The 17,679-nt window shown below is 42.6% G+C and overlaps 1 protein-coding gene across 1 annotated transcript in view; it reads left to right on the top strand.

Moving 5' to 3' along the window:
- Positions 1-518: 518 nt before the first annotated feature.
- FRMD4B (FERM domain containing 4B) overlaps positions 519-17,679 on the top strand; it is a 210,977-nt gene continuing 193,816 nt past the window's right edge. Inside the window, 1 exon segment of the mRNA XM_010357713.2 lies at positions 519-994. Within this exon segment, the coding sequence (XP_010356015.2) occupies positions 833-994 (162 nt within the window). The 5' untranslated portion in view covers positions 519-832.

Genomic DNA, 17,679 nt, shown 5'->3' with positions numbered 1-17,679 from the left:
TGCTGCATTGGAATTAGCAGCATCTTGGTGTGAGGGAACCTGCCCTCCTGCTGGCAACCACAAGAGGTTGTCATTTTCTCTGAGACCCTCAAGTTAGGAGCAAAGGCAGGTTCTAGGGCCGCCTGTTGCTTTGAGACTGTTGCCTTCATCTCCTGCTTCCAACAGAACCAAGGAAACATTCGTGGCTATTCCCCCAGGAGTAGGGTCCAAAGGGATGGTTTGGAGGATTTTTTTTTCTCTCTCCCTCTTCTGCATCTGTGGCAGCCCCGAGGTGTTTATCAGTGTGAACAGAGCAAGATGAGTAAGGTGTTCCCCGAGGCAGATTAGGAGACTACTCGCCGGGGTGCGTGTGCGTGTTTGTGTGTGTGTGTGTGTGTGTGTGTGTGCACGCGCGCGCGCGCAAGACGTGGAAGCTAAGTGTGCTGAAATGCAGCTCCCCTCTCAGCCTGCAAAGAGTTGCTCCGCGTGCGTCCCTGCCCCGCGCCCTGGGGAAGCGCCAGGGGGAGTCCTCGCCGGCCAGGGCTTTCCGTGCCCGGGGAGCGCCGAGGGCCAGCTTGGTGGAGCTTAGCACAGCTTGCTCGGCACTGCGAGCGGGCGGGGGTGGACACTGGGCTTCTGTGTGCCAGTCGCAGCCGTTGGCTGGCGGACACCCAATCCCAGGGCATGCCGCCGGAGCCTGGCCAGGACGCACGGTGAAAGACGAGTTTGGTGGCAGGCTTGACCCCCAGCTGCCAGCAGAAGTCGGCGTCGGGAGCCCAGGCGGGTGGGCCGCTGGGGTAGGGGCTGCAGCTACGAGACCCGGGACCCCCGGGTTCGGAGCGAAGGAGGAGGCATGGCTTCGGTGTTCATGTGTGGTGTGGAGGACCTGCTGTTCAGCGGCAGCCGCTTCGTGTGGAACTTGACCGTGTCCACGCTGCGGAGATGGTACACGGAGAGGCTGCGGGCTTGCCACCAGGTGCTGCGGACGTGGTGCGGGCTGCAGGACGTGTACCAGGTGAGCCGGGGCGCGCGGCACCCGAGGGCCCTAGCAGGATGCCCGGCACTCGTGGGAAGCCGGCTCCACCTGTATGATTTTCTCCCCCCAGCCCTTCTTAAACTCCTAGCAGACTGCTTGGCCCTTGCTTGGGTCAAACGCTCAGCATGCTGCTCTAGGTAACCATTGCTTGACAGAGCTTGTGAATTTTTCATATTGGGCATGGGGGGCACTTGCGAGATAGTCCCAGCATTTGCAGACATCTGTTACAGAGCGATGGTGTACTGGCTGGCGCTTAGCTAGGGAGGCTGTTGCTTTGCAGCAGAGGGTCTGCAGAAAGCCACTTAGACATTCAAATGAGTCCTTCTTTTTAATTTCATTGGGTTGGGAGTGGCTGCTTCTGAAGCAACGGTTTCACACCAATTTGCTGGCAGAGGGGGCCTTGGTGGATTTGCATCCTTCCTTTGGATTTTCAGTTTTCCATCAGGCAGCCCCAACTTGTAAGGCAGAGCCAGGAAAAGCTGATTCTGTGTCTACTGGCTTTTGGAAGGAAGGACAACAAATTGTGAACACTTTGCAGGAGGATGACAGGCTAGGGAAGGGAGGGGTGGCCCGGCTCCACGTTGGAATGCTTATGTTAGGATTTACTCCCTGTCACACAACACAGCCCCTTTATTTCTCTGCTCGGTCCCATCCTGCAGGCAAAAAATGCAGCAACTTTGCTCAACTAGGAGACTGTTCATCCTCTCTGGGACCGCAGTTTGCCTGGATTAAAAAACAAAACCAGTAATTTATGATTTTAAAAGTTCTGTGCTTTGGTTGCTAATATATTTGAGATTTTTAAAAATCAGCATTGTTTAATTAGAAATATACCTGATGTTTACTGTGGAAACATAATATCATATTTTCTTTCCTGTGATGTGGAATAGCTTTGTTGCAGTTCCTGGATTCCCCCCAGTTGACCCTGTTCCTAATATGTCTAGAATTTGTATCTCATTATATTGTGTCTCATACATGATCAAGCCCTTGATTTTGACATAGTCTTCCATCAATCAGACAAAATGAAAAGACCAGCACCTAAGGTTAGCCTATGGAAATCTAAAGAGTCAGCGTCCCCTTGTCATCCTAGTTAAAATATGAGGAACATCTGAACTTGTGCTTTCACTGCTTCTGCTGTGTATAACATATCTGTGATATCTTGCATTTTGAAATGGAATATAAAAGGTAGGTTGGGAACCAGGGCAGCATGTGGGAGTTTGAGAGTATTAGGGAATTGTGGACATGTCCCATCTGGCCACATTGCATAGCTCCCTGGCTTTTGGGGGCCAGAAGCGTGTCTGTCTTTCAAGCCTTTTTTTTCCCTGTTTTGGGAAATCCCTGTTCAGTTTGGTCTGTAGAATAAGTGCCCCTTGTGTAATTTTGTTTTTTCTTTTTAATGCTTGAGAAACTTTTAAAAAGGAAACGCAAATATTGTAGCCAACCAGAGAGACTCTGTGCCTCACTCCCCAAGGATTCGGAGGATTTATGGCTTATCTCTAATACTGTCACTGACCAATTCAAAAATAAAGATTCCAGAAACCAGACACCTTATGGGTTCTTTATAAGGTTGATTGATAATTTTTAAGCACTATAGCAATTTGAGAGACTGAGCTAGTAAAATATATATTTTTTTTCTTTTCTATAAAATGGATGGTGACTGAGCCAATACCATATCATAATTCATAAGAACATCTAAAATATTAATGGTAGTCAGGCAGTGTGCTGTGTGTCTGTAATCCCAGCTACTCAGAAGGTTGAGGCAGGAAAATCCCTTGAGCCCAGGAGTTTGAGGCCAGCCTGGGCAACGTAGTGAGATCCATCTCTTAAAAAAAAAAGAAAAAAAGAAAAAATAATAAGTCCCCACTCCTTATTTTTAACATTAATAAATTGTACATTTCAAAATAACTAGAAGAGAATAATTTGAATGTTTCTAGCATAAAGAAAAGCTAATGGCTAGGCACTCATGCCGGTAATCTCAACATTTTGGGAAGCTGAAGTGAGAGGATCACTTGAGCCCAGGAGTTTAAGACCAGTCTGAGCAACATAGTGAGACCCCATCTCTACAAAAAATTTAAAAATCAGCCAGGTGTAGTGGCATGCATCTGTAGTCCTCTTTGCTCAAGAGGTTGAGGCAGGAGGATCACTTGAGCTCAGGAGTTCAAGGCTGCAGTAAGCCATAATTACCCTACTACACTTCAGCCTAAGTGACAGAGGAAGACTTCCTCTAAAAAATTAATTAATTAAAATATTTAAAGCGTTGGCCATCCCAATTATCCTGCTTTGATTATATGAATGTGTCCCATTATCACATGTACCCCCAAAATATGTACATCTAATATGTATCAATAAAAATGAATAACAAAGGCTTTTATGAATATAGAATCAGAAGAAAATGATTTCTAAGTTTAAAATTTCCTGTGCTTTTGCAAAAATAAGATTTTCAAAAATATTTTCAGCCTTTGAATATTCTTAATTGTGCAACATAATCCTTTGCAAAGGAAGATCATTTTTTAATGCTTTTCAAATATTAAGTAAAAAAGTAATGACTTAATTGTGTAGAGCTAAAAGATAGTAATATAAAGTGATTAATACCTTAGGCTGCAAGTTAAATAGACAAGGGAGTTAATCCGATCTTTGCCTATATATGACCATGGGTAAGTTAATCTTACTATACTTCAGCTTCATCATTTATAAAATGAGAAATTAATAGTACTAATCACAGAGGTTGATAAAAGAATTAATTTACATGTAAGATATGTAGCATGCTGCCTGGAGTTTAGAAAACATCCAATAAATGTTATCTTTTCTATCAGTTAGGATTTTTTTTATTGTAATAGAAAACGCAATTCAAACTTGCGAACAGAGTAAAAAGAAATGACTTTTGTCATAGTTGAAAAGTCTAGCGTAGAATGAACTTCAGGTATTGTTTGATCAGGGTAACCATGCTTTCAGTCCTGGTCTTGCTCATGTGTTGGCTTTATCTTCATCTGGTTTCTTCCCTCACAATAGCAGATAATCATAGCAGTTTCAGGCCTTATATCCACACATCCAGAAAGAAAGAATTTCTCATACCCTCCAACCATCACAAAAAAAAAAAAAAAAAAGCCCCAGATTATATACTGGAACTCCAATTTAGGGTCTGTACCCACTCCTGATGCCATGCACTGATTGGCACAGAGTATGGGATGACAATTTACGCATTCTCAATGAGAGTGAAATGGCCCAAAGGAGGCAAAAATTATTTTGGAGGAGGGGGATGGCAAAAAAATTCACTTCTTTTATTTATAAAGCACAAATATACATGCAATATATAAACAGAAATACAGTATATTTGTGACATTAAAATGGGAGGAATTGGACTGGGCGCGGTGGCTCACACCTCTAATCCCAGCACTTTGGGAGGCCAAGGTGAGCAGATCACTTGAGATCAGGAGTTCAAGATCAGCATGACCAACATGGTGAGACCCCATCTCTACTAAAAATACAAAAAGTAGCTGGGTGTGGTGACTCATGCCTGTAATTCCAGCACTTTGGGAGGCTGAGGCGAGTGGATCACTTGAGCTCAGGAGTTCGAGACCAGCCTGGCCAACATGGCAAAACCCTGTCTCTACTAAAAATACAAGAATTAGCCAGGCATGGTGGCACATGCCTGTAATCCTAGCTACTTGGGAAGCTGAGGCATGAGAATCACTTAAACCTGGGAGGTAGAGGTTGTAGTGAGACATGATCACACCACTGCACTCCAACTTGGGCAACAGAGCGAGACTCTGTCTCAAAATAAATAAATAAATAAATAAATAAATAAATAAATAAATAAATAGGGGTGACAAACAAAAATCTAAAAAGGCTCCTTAAACAGGTAACAATGAATTAAAAGGTTAAGAAACATTGGATTGCATTGATTTGCTAAGGCTATCGGGGGAATGGATCCGTTTTCAAACCTAGGAGTGAGGTTGGCCCTCCTCAGACCACGGAGCTGCCAGGGAAGAAAGGCAAAATGCTTGGCTGAAATGCAACCAGCGATGCCCACTGCATCATTAGAATATCAAATCTAGTGCTCTTTACATAAAAAGATTAGCTATTTTTGAAGATAAGTACAAAGATTAATGCTCAAATACTTTTGTATGTATTTTGCCACAGGAATTTGAGTTAAGGGGCTTATCATAAGAATACCCCTTTGCTATCCCATAATTATGAATTCTAAATCAGAGAGGGGACTGTTCCACTGCACTGCTCAGCTTTCAGGCATATGGACTAGAAACACACACACCAGGGAGTTACATATTTTACTGAACTAAATTTTATATGATCTTGTTGATAAAAAGGTGTCATTTTTCTTGCTTCTAGTCTGAATAGTCTTGTTTGTAAGGAAAGCCAAAGCTTAATCACTCTAGAGAGAAATAGGGTGGGGAGGGAGGTATCCATTACATGAAATACCTGGCAGGCTCCTGGGGGTATTCTTTTTTTCATATACTATAAGTGAAATAAGATCTCCCACCTATTCATAAAGTATTTTCCAACAACATTATTGTCAAGCCAGCAAAGCTACGAAGGCATAATTTCTTTGGAATTGAACACTTCCTCCATTTCTAGATATTGGAGAAGCAAGTAACTTAATGTGCCAACAAACCATGAATAATTAAGATACTAGCTATAAGGCATTTCTGTAGTAATGAGACTAAATAAAAAGCAGGCTCAGGCTGCATTGAGGCTGCCTTGAACAAAGACTCACTTTATAAGTGAAGCCTTGAATTTGGCAAAAGTGGCAGACATGAGCATTCACCTTCACTTTAAGCTACATGCTAAAAGCTGATTCATCAGCCATATCCCTATCCTCCTTATATCTTGCCTGGGTGGGTTTTGTTATAGCAATTAATTTGGTTTAACAAACAACTTAGGTGGAAAATGGTGACAGAATATTACAGAAAAAATAATCAACACCCTTTGCTTTTTATTAAGTGTGACATGTTCTAACAAAACCCTCAGTTTATTCCTTGGGATTAGGTTTTTCCCTTCTCTCCAGTGTCCCAAAGGTAGAATTTCTTGCAAACTCTGAAGGGAGTCATTGCCTCCAATAGGAGGCAACTTGCACAGACTCCGGGATATTTAAGTGACCAATAAGAGGCTGGATCAGCTCCCCTGAAGCAGGTTGCTGGCCCTGAGGGGGTAGCGTACAACACAGAACACAGCAGAGTCTGTAGGCTCAACTTGAGCAAGTGACCTTGGACAAATTGCTTTCCCTCTCTGAGCTTCATTTCCTCCTGGGTAAGAGTAGGGGAACAGAAGTAGCTGCATTATAAAATAGGGTGAGAAATTCATGAGGGAACATATATATCACTTAGCACTGTTCCTGGCACAAGCAAATGCTCAATAAATGTTAGCTCTCGTTTATGTAAAGGATTTAATACTGAACTCAGAGAAGATACTTGATAGAGGGTAGCTAGGGGCATTACTATTGCTTTTATAGGTGAGACTACTTCCTCTAGGCCTGGAAACTAAATTCCCATTTTTACATGTTTCATGAGGATGCTAAGTAAGAGAAACTGTGAAATTTCCCACAGCAGCATATGTGGGGTGGACCCTGGGTATTTGGACTGTGTTCCACACGGTAGAGCACATCCTCTTTTAGCTAAGCCCACAGTTAAAATCTAGAAGGTCACAGCTATCTCCCACTAGGGTCTCTGAAGAGGCAATCTTGCTATATCCAAGACTCCAATGATCCACAAACTGGTAATTCCTGAACTCTGGATCTCACCACACTGGTTGGCAAAGGCCAAGTCCTCCAAAGGACAATTCCCTATTGAGCCCTTGTACATTTCATACTGTATACAGTTTGCTTGCCCTCACCCTTCACTCTCCACAGTCTTCTAAATTAGTTGGACTAGAAAGGGAGTCAGCAAACTACAGCTTGCGGGCAAAGTCTGGCCTGCCTCTTGTTTTTGTGAATAAAGTTTTGTTAGCACACAGCCAGGCTCATCCATTACATGTTATCTACAGCCGCTTTCACACTATAACGGCAAGATTGAGCAGTTGTGTCTGAACTACTTAAAGTTCAGTAGCTGATACAAGACTATTGCCCACAAAGCTGAAAATATTTACTATCCAGCCCTTTACAGAACAAGTTTGCCAATCCCCGGACAAGAAAAAAAAAAGGTGGAGAATACTAGAGGAAGAAAAATCCATAATTCTATCACAGAAAAACAGAACTTAAAGGAATACGGAAAAATTTTCTCATCAAAAACCTACTCATGGCTGGGTGTGGCACCTCATGCCTATAATCCCGGCATTTGGGAGGCCAAGGTGGGCAGGTCACTTAAACCCAGGAGTTCGAGACCAGCCTGGGCAACACGGCGAAACCCCACCTCTACAAAAAATACAAAAATTAGCCTGGTGTGGTGGTGTGTGCCTGTAGCCCCATCTACATAGGTGGCTGAGGCAGGAGGAATGCTTGAACCTGGGAGGCTAAGGCTGCAGTGAGCTGAGATTTTGCCACTACACTTCAGCCTGGGCAACAGAGTGAGACCTTGTCTCAAAAACAAAAACAAAAACAAAATTGTAATTATTTAGAAATTAAAAAACAAATCTTCAGAATGAGTCCTCAGTTTACCTTTACTAGGTCCTTCTCTATAAAATATAATGATTGGAGTCATGGATTGATTTATTCATTTGTTCATTCATTCATACCTAAAGTAATTATCAGGGGCTCACCAAGTCTCAGTTCCTATGCCAAGATGTTAGAAACACAAAATCAAAATAGACTTTTGTCTTGCCTTCAGAAAATGTATTTTCATGTAAGGGAGACAGTTAAGGAAACCAAGGTTTATGAAAGGACTTTGCCTTTTTAGGTGACCAGTGGAGGTAGTCTAAACCAGACAGGAATAACGCAAAAGGGAAGGACCAAGGAAGCTTCCTAGAGGGAGTGACTCAAGCTGATCTTTGAAGGACAAGTAGGAGGAAGGTAGAAGGGTATTTCAGGCATGGAACATGACTTTTGTTGGGGATTATAAAGAGGATTTTTTGTTTTTGTTTTTTTAACCTTGATGAATAGAGAGACAAAGACAGAGAGATTTTGATTGAGAATGATGCCTGAACTTGAATGACCCTGTACTTCAGAATTTTGATGTTTATGGGGAGATCTTTGTGGGGAAGGAAGGAGTTGATTTAGAATTACCACTGGCAGCCATGAGGCTGATAGATTTGGGAAGTGTTGCGTAGGGAAGCAGTAAGGCAAGGGAAGCTCGGAGGCCGTTGTAGTGATTCAGTGTATCAGTCAGGATAGATGGGGTTAGCCATGGCAACAAACAGCCCCAGGATCCTGGTGGCTTAAAGCAATGATTTTCTCTACTTTTGCTCATACTGCCTATCCAATCACTGGTTGGCTGGAAGCTTGGTTGATTATTGTCATTCAGGCCCACAGAATGTTCCTAAACATTGCCAGATGCCCTGATAGAAAGTGAAGAGCTCTTCAGAGTCTGGTCCTGACAGTGAAATGCTTGGCCTCGAAGTGGCTCATGTCACTTCTCAGTCATTGGCAGAACTGGTCACATACCCACCCAACCACAGGGGCGAGGCAAACCAATTCTGCCTCCCCACAGAACAGCGCGAATGCTGACACAGATTTGGTTCCTTAGGTAGCAGACTCTGAAATGGAGATTAACAAGCAGGAAGTTTATTAGAGAGCCCTCTGAGGACCTACACCTGGAGAAGGGAATAAAAAAGAAGTAGGATTGGTGGCTGAAGCCTGTAATCCCAGCTCTTTGGGAGGCCAAGGTGGACAGATCACTTGAGGCTAGGAGTTTGAGACCAGCTGGCCAACATGGCAAAACCCCATCTCTACTAAAAATACAAAAAAAATTATCCAAGTGTGGTGGCACACACCTGTAGTCCCAGCTACTCGGGAGGCTGAGGCAGGAGAATCGCTTAAACCCGGGAGGCAGAGGTTGCAGTGAGCAGAGATCTCATCATTGCACTTCAGCCTGGGCAACAGAGTGAGACTCTGTCTCTGGAAAAAAAAAAAAAGAAGGAGAAGGAGAAGAAGAAGGATTAAGCAGAGGGAAAATTTGAACTAGAATTCAGGCTCAACAAAAACTGTAGCTGACCTCCCAGGTAGCTCTGAAGCTGAGAGTTGTCCCAGGTTGTTACAAGAGGGCTAGGTCTTCTCCCCACCCTCATTAACCCATTATTGGAGATGGGCTACCCTTGAAAAGGGGGATGGGATGACCTTGGAGGAGGCAGCTCTCTTTAAGGGACTGCAATTTCCAGAGGGGGCTGAGAGCTGTTGGCTCACAACACTCCCAACAGCTGGGGAAATAAGTTTGGGCAAGACATCAAGCACCTTCTTCTACAGGTGCCTCCCCAACAGGTGCTAGGACCAAAGCCTGCACGGAAGCAAGGCCAGCAGGAAGAAAGTGGAGAGTGAGATTGCCTTGACGTGCGGATGTAGAATCTAGCTTTAAAACACAGCCAGTCTTCAGAGAGGTCTCCTGACTGCTTGCTACACTTTTTTCAAGGGATTGGACAGCAACAGACTCAGCTACTTACCATTATGGTAGTGATTAACACATACAGAAAGGAGAGAAAACTTGGGTGATAAATGAAATGAGTCCATTTATCAGTGAGAAAATCAATCTTCTACTTTTTCTGGTAACCAAAGATTTTATGGCAGGGAACTAAGATGCTAAGGTACCCAAAAACTAATTTTTAATTTTTTCATCTTAATTTTTTAGCCCATCACCTGACAGAAATTTCACCTGACAGAAATTTCCAAAAGAACTATGTCATGTAAACTCAACAAAATTAGTCTCAGTTTCTTTGAAAAGCATTTTTGAACCTTTGTTGCACAGCTTGAAAAACATCAAGAACGGATTCTCCGAACTCTTCAAATAAGTGTTTGTTTTTCACATTCCATCTTTTCTTGGTGGAGCTTGTAGCATAAAATCACTTTCTCATTCATCCCCTACTTATGTTTATTCTGAACATTATATTTTTGATGTCCCAGTTGGTTGTTGTGGAAAAGTTTGAATGACTCAAATGAGGAATCAGATTTGCAGTTCTAAATTTTATAAACAAGACCATATGACTTACAACATGGAAAGGAGGCAGAAATTAAGCTCTCATAAAAAAATTAAAATTAACACCCATATGTAATTAGATATATTGTGTATATATGTACATACATAACAGATATACATTCTGCATACTTGAAATAAACTTTTGCTATAAAAAATGCTAGCAAATATGGTAAATTAAATAGTCCCATTTTCCCCTAATGTCCTTTTTAGTCATTTTTTTTGTCTCTTTTTTTTTTTTTTTTTTTTTTTTTTGAGGCGGAGTCTCGCTCTGTCGCCCGGACTGGAGTGCAGTGGCCAGATCTCAGCTCACTGCAAGCTCCGCCTCCCGGGTTTACGCCATTCTCCTGCCTCAGCCTCCCGAGTAGCTGGGACTACAGGCGCCCGCCACCTCGCCCGGCTAGTTTTTTTGTATTTTTAGTAGAGACGGGGTTTCACCGTGTTAGCCAGGATGGTCTCGATCTCCTGACCTCGTGATCCGCCCGTCTCGGCCTCCCAAAGTGCTGGGATTACAGGCTTGAGCCACCGCGCCCGGCCATTTTTTTTGTCTCTTAAATTTTGTGTGTGTGTTGCTTTTTGCTTAAATAGCTATTTTCCGTTTAACTACTACTTTTATGTAACCTTGCTGTCTTCACTTGACTAACAGCTACTAGACATTAAGCAGCTGCTATATGCTAGGCCTTTCTATATGCCAGGCCTTATGCTTGGCACTTTGCATGTACTACCTTTAAGAAGAAAAAACTTGGCCGGGCGCGGTGGCTCAAGCCTGTAATCCCAGCACTTTGGGAGGCCGAGACGGGCGGATCACGAGGTCAGGAGATCGAGACCATCCTGGCTAACACGGTGAAACCCCGTCTCTACTAAAAATACAAAAAACTAGCCGGGCGAGGTGGCGGGCGCCTGTAGTCCCAGCTACTCGGGAGGCTGAGGCAGGAGAATGGCGTGAACCCGGGAGGCGGAGCTTGCAGTGAGCTGAGATCCGGCCACCGCACTCCAGCCTGGGTGACAGTGCAAGACTCCGTCTCAAAAAAAAAAAAAAAAAAAAAAAAAAAAAAAAAAAAAACAAGAAGAAAAAACTTTAGGGCTTATTTCAATATACAGAAATATAAAAGATAATATAGGGAAAAATCTATGCTCCCAGCACTGTTTAAGGCATCTTATTAATAATCTGCCATGTTTGTTTTGGATACTTTTTTGTAATATAGTAAAATTGTATTGAATCAGTTGAAACTTCCTTTGTACTTCTTCCTGCTCCCTAGAAAATTCTGCCCTAAAGTTTTTTATTCCCAGGTATGTTTTTATAATTATGTCACACCTGTTTGTATCTATAAACAATATATATTACTTTGTGTGTCTGTAAAACTTATATATTTATGCGTCATTCTGCTGCTTTTATTTTTCTTTCAGTAAGTTTTTGGGATTTATCTCTGAATTCATTTTTAATCCCTATACCCCATTGCATGGGTATATCAATCTCTTGTTGATAGACATAAGTTATTTCTAAATAACAGTACAGTGAAAATTTTTGTACTTGTCTCCTTGTGCATATGAGCAAGACTTTCTGTAGGGTATATGCTGAAAAGGAGAGTTGCTAGATTTTACACACTTTATTCGATGTTGTGCCTTTATCCTCTTCAATATGATCTTACGAAGCCCATTTTATTGATTTTATGTACTTATTATAATAGGTAATAAGTCACAGTGTTGGAATTTGAATAACATGCTAGCTGACTCTAACACTCAGCCTCTGGCCACAACTTTGCTGCTTTATTTTAAGAGAAATGACACATAAAGATACAATTTTTTCATTTGTTCATTTATTCATTCACTCAAAAAATATTGGGTGAAAACATAGCCTACTGCTTAAAGATGAAGTCTATGAACTCATATTGCTTGAGTTCAAATCCTAACTCACCTTTTACTGGTTATGGGAGTTCTCCAAACTCCACTTTTTTTTCTGCTGTAAAATGTGAACAATTATAGTACCTACATCAAATAGTTATTTTCTTGGGATGGTTATAAAAATTAAATGTATTAATATTTAAAAGCACTAAAAACACTGTTAGATGTTATATGGATGGACCAATAGATGGGTGCTTGGTTAAATAGATGATTGCATGGATGGATGGATGGATGGATGGATGGATGATGGATGGATGGATGGAATGGGGTGGATGGATGAATGGATGGAAGGTTGGACAGGTAAGTGGGTGGGTGGATGAATGGGTAGATGGGTGGATTGTTAAATGGGTGGATGTTGGATGGATGAATGGTAGGTAGGATAGAGAGGTAGGTGTTTGGTTGGATGGCTGCTTGGATGGGTGGATGGGTAAGTGAGTGGGTGGGTGGATGGATGATTGGATGAGCAAGTGGGTGGGTAGGCAATTGGATGGATAGATGAATGATTGGATGGATGTCTGGCAAATTATCTTCATATATGTATTGTTCATAATTCTTATGCACATAATTTCTTGACCTTTGAAGCTTCTAAAGTTTGCAGAAGTCTTGACTCATTCCTCTCACCACCCAGATGAAGAACTGTAGTCTGGATGGCCACCAGGAAAGGGGCCCACTGACCACTGTGTAGACACACTGTGGACACATGGTTTTGTGGCACAGGATTTTATCAGGCAGCACTAGCATCTTAATGCTACTGTCTGTTTGATTGATACTAGTAAAGCAAACAGGCTCACAACTTTTAGTTGCTTTATTTCTGTCTCTCTGACAGGAAACTGTTAAATTTTCTTCCTCCTAACTCTGACCCTCACTCCATAGTACTAATAACTCAATATCCTCATGCACAAAGGCTCTAGGACCCCATAACTGCTATCTTTTCCATCTGTGTAAGCTGTCCTCTGATCTGACCCTGAGATTTGCAACTGCTAAGACCTGGTTATTATAAGCATCATGCTACCCTTGGGTAGTGTAGCCAGCAAATATTTTTGCAGGAATTAGTTTGTCTCATTAAAATTCGATTAGATGCTTATTACCTAACAGAGAAAAGGTCCTTCGTAAAATAGGGAAATAGAATGGGCTAGAGTCAGCTGAACCTGGGATAAAAATCAAATCTCCATCACTTATCGGCTGTATGACCTTGAGCCAAGCTGCTTACCCTTTCTAAGCCTGTTTATTTACCTATAAAAAGATAAAATAAGATCTTTTAAGTTTGGTATAAAGGTTAACGATAGCATTGATGGAGAAATAGTAGCTCTTCAAATGTAAAAATTTGGACCCCTTCCAAAGACTTGATCCTAAGCCAAAAATTATCATACTAGAGTGCAAACTCTGACTGGGATTTAAGTCCAAATACCCTACTTAATAGGTGTGTGACATGGACAAGTTACTTGACTTCTTGGTGCCTCATTTTATCTTTTGTAAGATGAGGAAATAATAGTGCCTACCTCCCAGGGTTGTTGAGGGGACAAAACAAGATTATGTAAATAAAGATTTCACTAGGCTGCCTGTCTCATCTTAAGCATTTATTGATTGATTGATTGATTGATTGATTGAGACTGGGTCTTGTTCTGTGTCTCAGGCTATAGTGCATTGGTGTAATCATAGCCCACTGCAGTCTTATGCTTCTGGGTTCAAGTGATCCTTTCACCTTAGCCTCTCAAGTAGCTAAGACTCCAGGTGCACCACCACACCCAGCAATTTTTTTTTTTTTTTTTTTTTGGACGAGATCTTGTTGTTGCCCTAGCTGGTCTTGAAATCCTGCCCTCAAACAATCCTCCCATCTCAGCCTCTCGAAGTGCTGGGATTACAGGCATAAGCCATCATTCCTGGCCGGTTATATTTATTTAATAAACATTTCTCTATATGTCAGACACAGTGCTGAGCATTTTATATTCACCATTTTGTTTAATTCTTCTAACGATGTTAAGTAGGTATAATTAAACCCATTTGGCAAATGCAGAAATTGTTCACAGTTGTTAATTAACTTGTTCATGAGCAAAGATTGGAGCTTAGATGTGTCTAAATCCTAATCTCATCCACTTGAGTCATTGAATGAGATGAACTTAGTTTGCCACTTACCTAAAGTCAGCCTCTTCCTTTTCTACGTTTACCTACGTTTCTTTGTTTTTTTTGAGACGGAGTCTCGCTCTGTCGCCCAGGCTGGAGTGCAGTGGCCGGATCTTGGCTCACTGCAAGCTCCGCCTCCCGGGTTTACGCCTTTCTCCTGCCTCAGCCTCCCCAGTAGCTGGGACTAAAGGCGCCCGTCACCTCGCCTGGCTAGTTTTTATTTTTTTTTTTGTATTTTTTAGTAGAGACGGGGTTTCACCGGGTTAGTCAGGATGGTCTCGATCTCCTGAACTCGTGATCTGCTCGTCTCGGCCTCCCAAAGTGCTGGGATTACAGGCTTGAGCCACCGCACCCGGCCTTACCTACGTTTCTTTTTAGCACTCTCCTAGTCTCTCATCTCTCCCTCTACCAAACTCTGTAACCATAGCCGGATTTGATAAACTCACTTAAACTAAAGTAAAAAGAGTTGGTAAGACTGCCTGGTCTGTTTCTTTAAGTAGCCTTTCCACTTCAAAAGAAGACAGTCTTTTGTGAAGTTGTTTGTTTCTAATTGCAAACATGCAAGCATCCACAAACACTTGGCTGAGAGTTCTCTCTCCTTCTGTCACCCCAGTTATCTCTAAAGTCAAATCATAGAGGTGTTTCGCATCAGCACAAGGGAATCCTTGTAAATCTTAGGGGTTTAAATGCACAGACACTAGAACTACACTGCCTGAGTTCAAATCCCAGCTTTGCTACCCGTCAGGTGTATAACCCTGGGCAAGTTACTCCATGTCTGTGCCTCATTTTTAAATTGGAGATATTAATATTATACCTGTCTTCTAAGGTAATAGTGAAAAATAAATGAATATTTGTGTATGTATATGTGTAGGTATATATACACGTATACACACATATATAATGCTTAAAAAGAGTGGACTATGATATACACTGGATATCATCATTTAAGCTATCATTCTATCAGATATTATCATTCATTTTTTGTTTGTTTGTTTATTTATTTATTTATTTATTTATTTATTTATTTATTTTTGAGACAGAGTCCTGCTCTGTCACCCAGGCTGGAGTGCAGTGGCATGATCTCAGCTCACTGCAACCTCCACCTCCCAGGTTCCAGTGATTCTCCTGCCTCAGCCTCCCAAGTAGCTGGGATTACAGGCGTGTGCCACCATGCCCAGCTAATTTTTGTATTTTTAGTAGAGACAGGCTTTCTCCATGTTGGCCAGGCTGGTCTCCAACTCCTAACCTCAGGTGATCCACCCACCTCAGCCTCCCAAAGTGTTGGGATTACAGGCATGAGCCACCATGCCCAGCCTCATTGTTTATTAAAGCACTTTTTATTGAGCAATATTTATTACCTTTCAGGCACTTTTCTGGGCACTTGGGATACAACAGCGTAACAGACAGAGGTAGACCCTGCCCTTGTGGAGCTCAGAGTCCACTGGGGATGAAGCTGGCAGGGGAGAAATGTGACAAAAGTCTTCTTTCCGAGGTTTTGTTAATGTCAAGACTCAAAGGATGAGAAGGAGCTTGGCATGTGCAGACCAAGGAGAACAGCATTCCAAGTGGAGGTAATGGCAGATGCAAATACACTGAGGCAGGAAAGACCTTAGGATGTTGTAGGACTGGAGAGCAGAGTGGAGTGGCCAAAGTGTTGCAAGAAATGTTAAGGTCGTCAGAGGTGGGTTTGGCAAGGAAGCAGAGATTAGATCACACGGTGCCCTGGTGTTCTAGAGTTTGCTGTAAGTGTGGTGGGAAGCCAAGATGTTTCAAATGTAGAAATAACTTGTGCATGCATTTAAACAAATATTTACTGAGGGCCTATTACATTCTAGGCCTGGTCGAGGCAGTGGAGATACAGCAAGAAACCAACAAAAAGCTCTGCCCTCTCGGAGCTTACTTTGTAGTCAGCTATTTGTCAGTAAATGGCCACTCCACTTCCGGGTGCTGAAATGAAAACCTTGGCTAGTTTTCAACACTCACATTCTACTTCTAACCCATCAGCAAATCCCTTTGGCTCTACCTTCAAACTATATATCCACTTATCATCATCTTCATCACCATGACTCTGGGGCCAAGCCACCCTCATTTCTTAGCTGGTTTGTTGCAATAGCTTCCTAATTGGTCTCTCTACAAATGCCAACCACCCCACAGTCTTTTCTCAACCTAGCCTCCAGTGTGATTTTGTTCAAAGTAAGTCAGATCATGTCATTTTTTTGTTCAGATCTCTTCAATGACTTCCCAATTCTGAGAAACAACCCGGCCTTACTATCTCTACAAGGCCCCTGTGTGTGTCTGTGTGATCAGTATTCCTTCTACCTAGGCTTCTCCCAACTCCCGCCTCAGTTCCAACAAACACACCCAACCTCTGGTCTTAACTCCCAGCATCCTTCCTCTCTTTAACGCTTCTCCAGCAACCCTGACCTCCTTGCTGTCCCTCAAACCTGCCAAGCACATTCCAGCCTCAGAGATGTAACCCACAGAATGTTCTCTGCCTGGAATCTCATTCCTGAGAAGTCTACATGATGCTTACCCCATCACTTCCTGTAGGTCTCTCTTCAGTTGTCACCCCAACCGGGAGGTGACTCCCAACCATGTCTTAGCCTGCTTTATTTTTCACTGTAACCCTTTTCACCACACCACCTGACTTTATGAATATATTTGTTGATATGCTCATTTCCCCTGCCAGAACGTTATTAATAGCTGAAGGCATGCAGGGGACTTCACTGTTAGAATCCTCAGTGCCTGGAACAACACCTGGAACCAAAAATGTGCTTCAGAAATACTTGTTGATTAACTGAACAAATGAATCTGCTTTACACTTTAAGAAGCTTGCTCCAGCCACTCTGGGGAGAATGACTTAAAAGGGGTAAGAGCGGTCAGGAGGCCATTTCAGATCTCCAGCTAAGAGACGATGGGGACCCAGGCAAGGGTAGAGGCAGCACATGGTATGGGAAGACACCAAGCATTTGGAGGAGGGGGAAGCAGCATTAGCAGAACTCCCCAAAGGCAATGTTTGCATTCCATGAAGCTTTAGAAACCTCATGTGGGGAAAAAGCCATGTATGTTGAAATACATTTGTATGTGTGGGTTTATTCTTTTTCATGATTGAAAATAGCCCCAAGCCAGCGTAAGCTGATTGAGAATACATTCGTTTGGCTTCTCTAATGACCGTTTCATTAGAAAAGCATTGCTTTAGATAGCGGAGTAGGTTATTTCCTCTAACCCTGGTGCCAGTGGGCTCCCTCAAGGACACCAGCTTGTGTGTACTGCCAGCTGCAAGTACCCACCCGTGCCCAGCCCAGGGCGGGGAACTTGGCAGCTTCTGCAGTTCTCGTCAGTCCTGTCAAGTGATCGCTATTTCCTGCACCCAGCCCTGTGGTTGGGCTCTGGAAGGTGCCCTGTTTTTCCTGACAGACATTTCAGACCGTTTGCTCTCTTTTTTTTTTTTTTTTTTTTTTTTTTTTTTTAGCATTTCTATGTACATTTTTTCAATCATTCTGACCCTGTCTCAGGTCTTTCCCATCCACTGGAGTTAAAGGATGAACTGCCCTTCTGGTTGGATTTGCTTGGATT

Source organism: Rhinopithecus roxellana, chromosome 1 (genome assembly GCF_007565055.1).
Source record: "Rhinopithecus roxellana isolate Shanxi Qingling chromosome 1, ASM756505v1, whole genome shotgun sequence".
NCBI classification, from domain to species: domain Eukaryota; kingdom Metazoa; phylum Chordata; class Mammalia; order Primates; family Cercopithecidae; genus Rhinopithecus; species Rhinopithecus roxellana.
The sequence above is the reverse complement of the archived record's forward strand: the minus strand, read 5'-3'. Positions and strand labels throughout refer to the sequence as shown.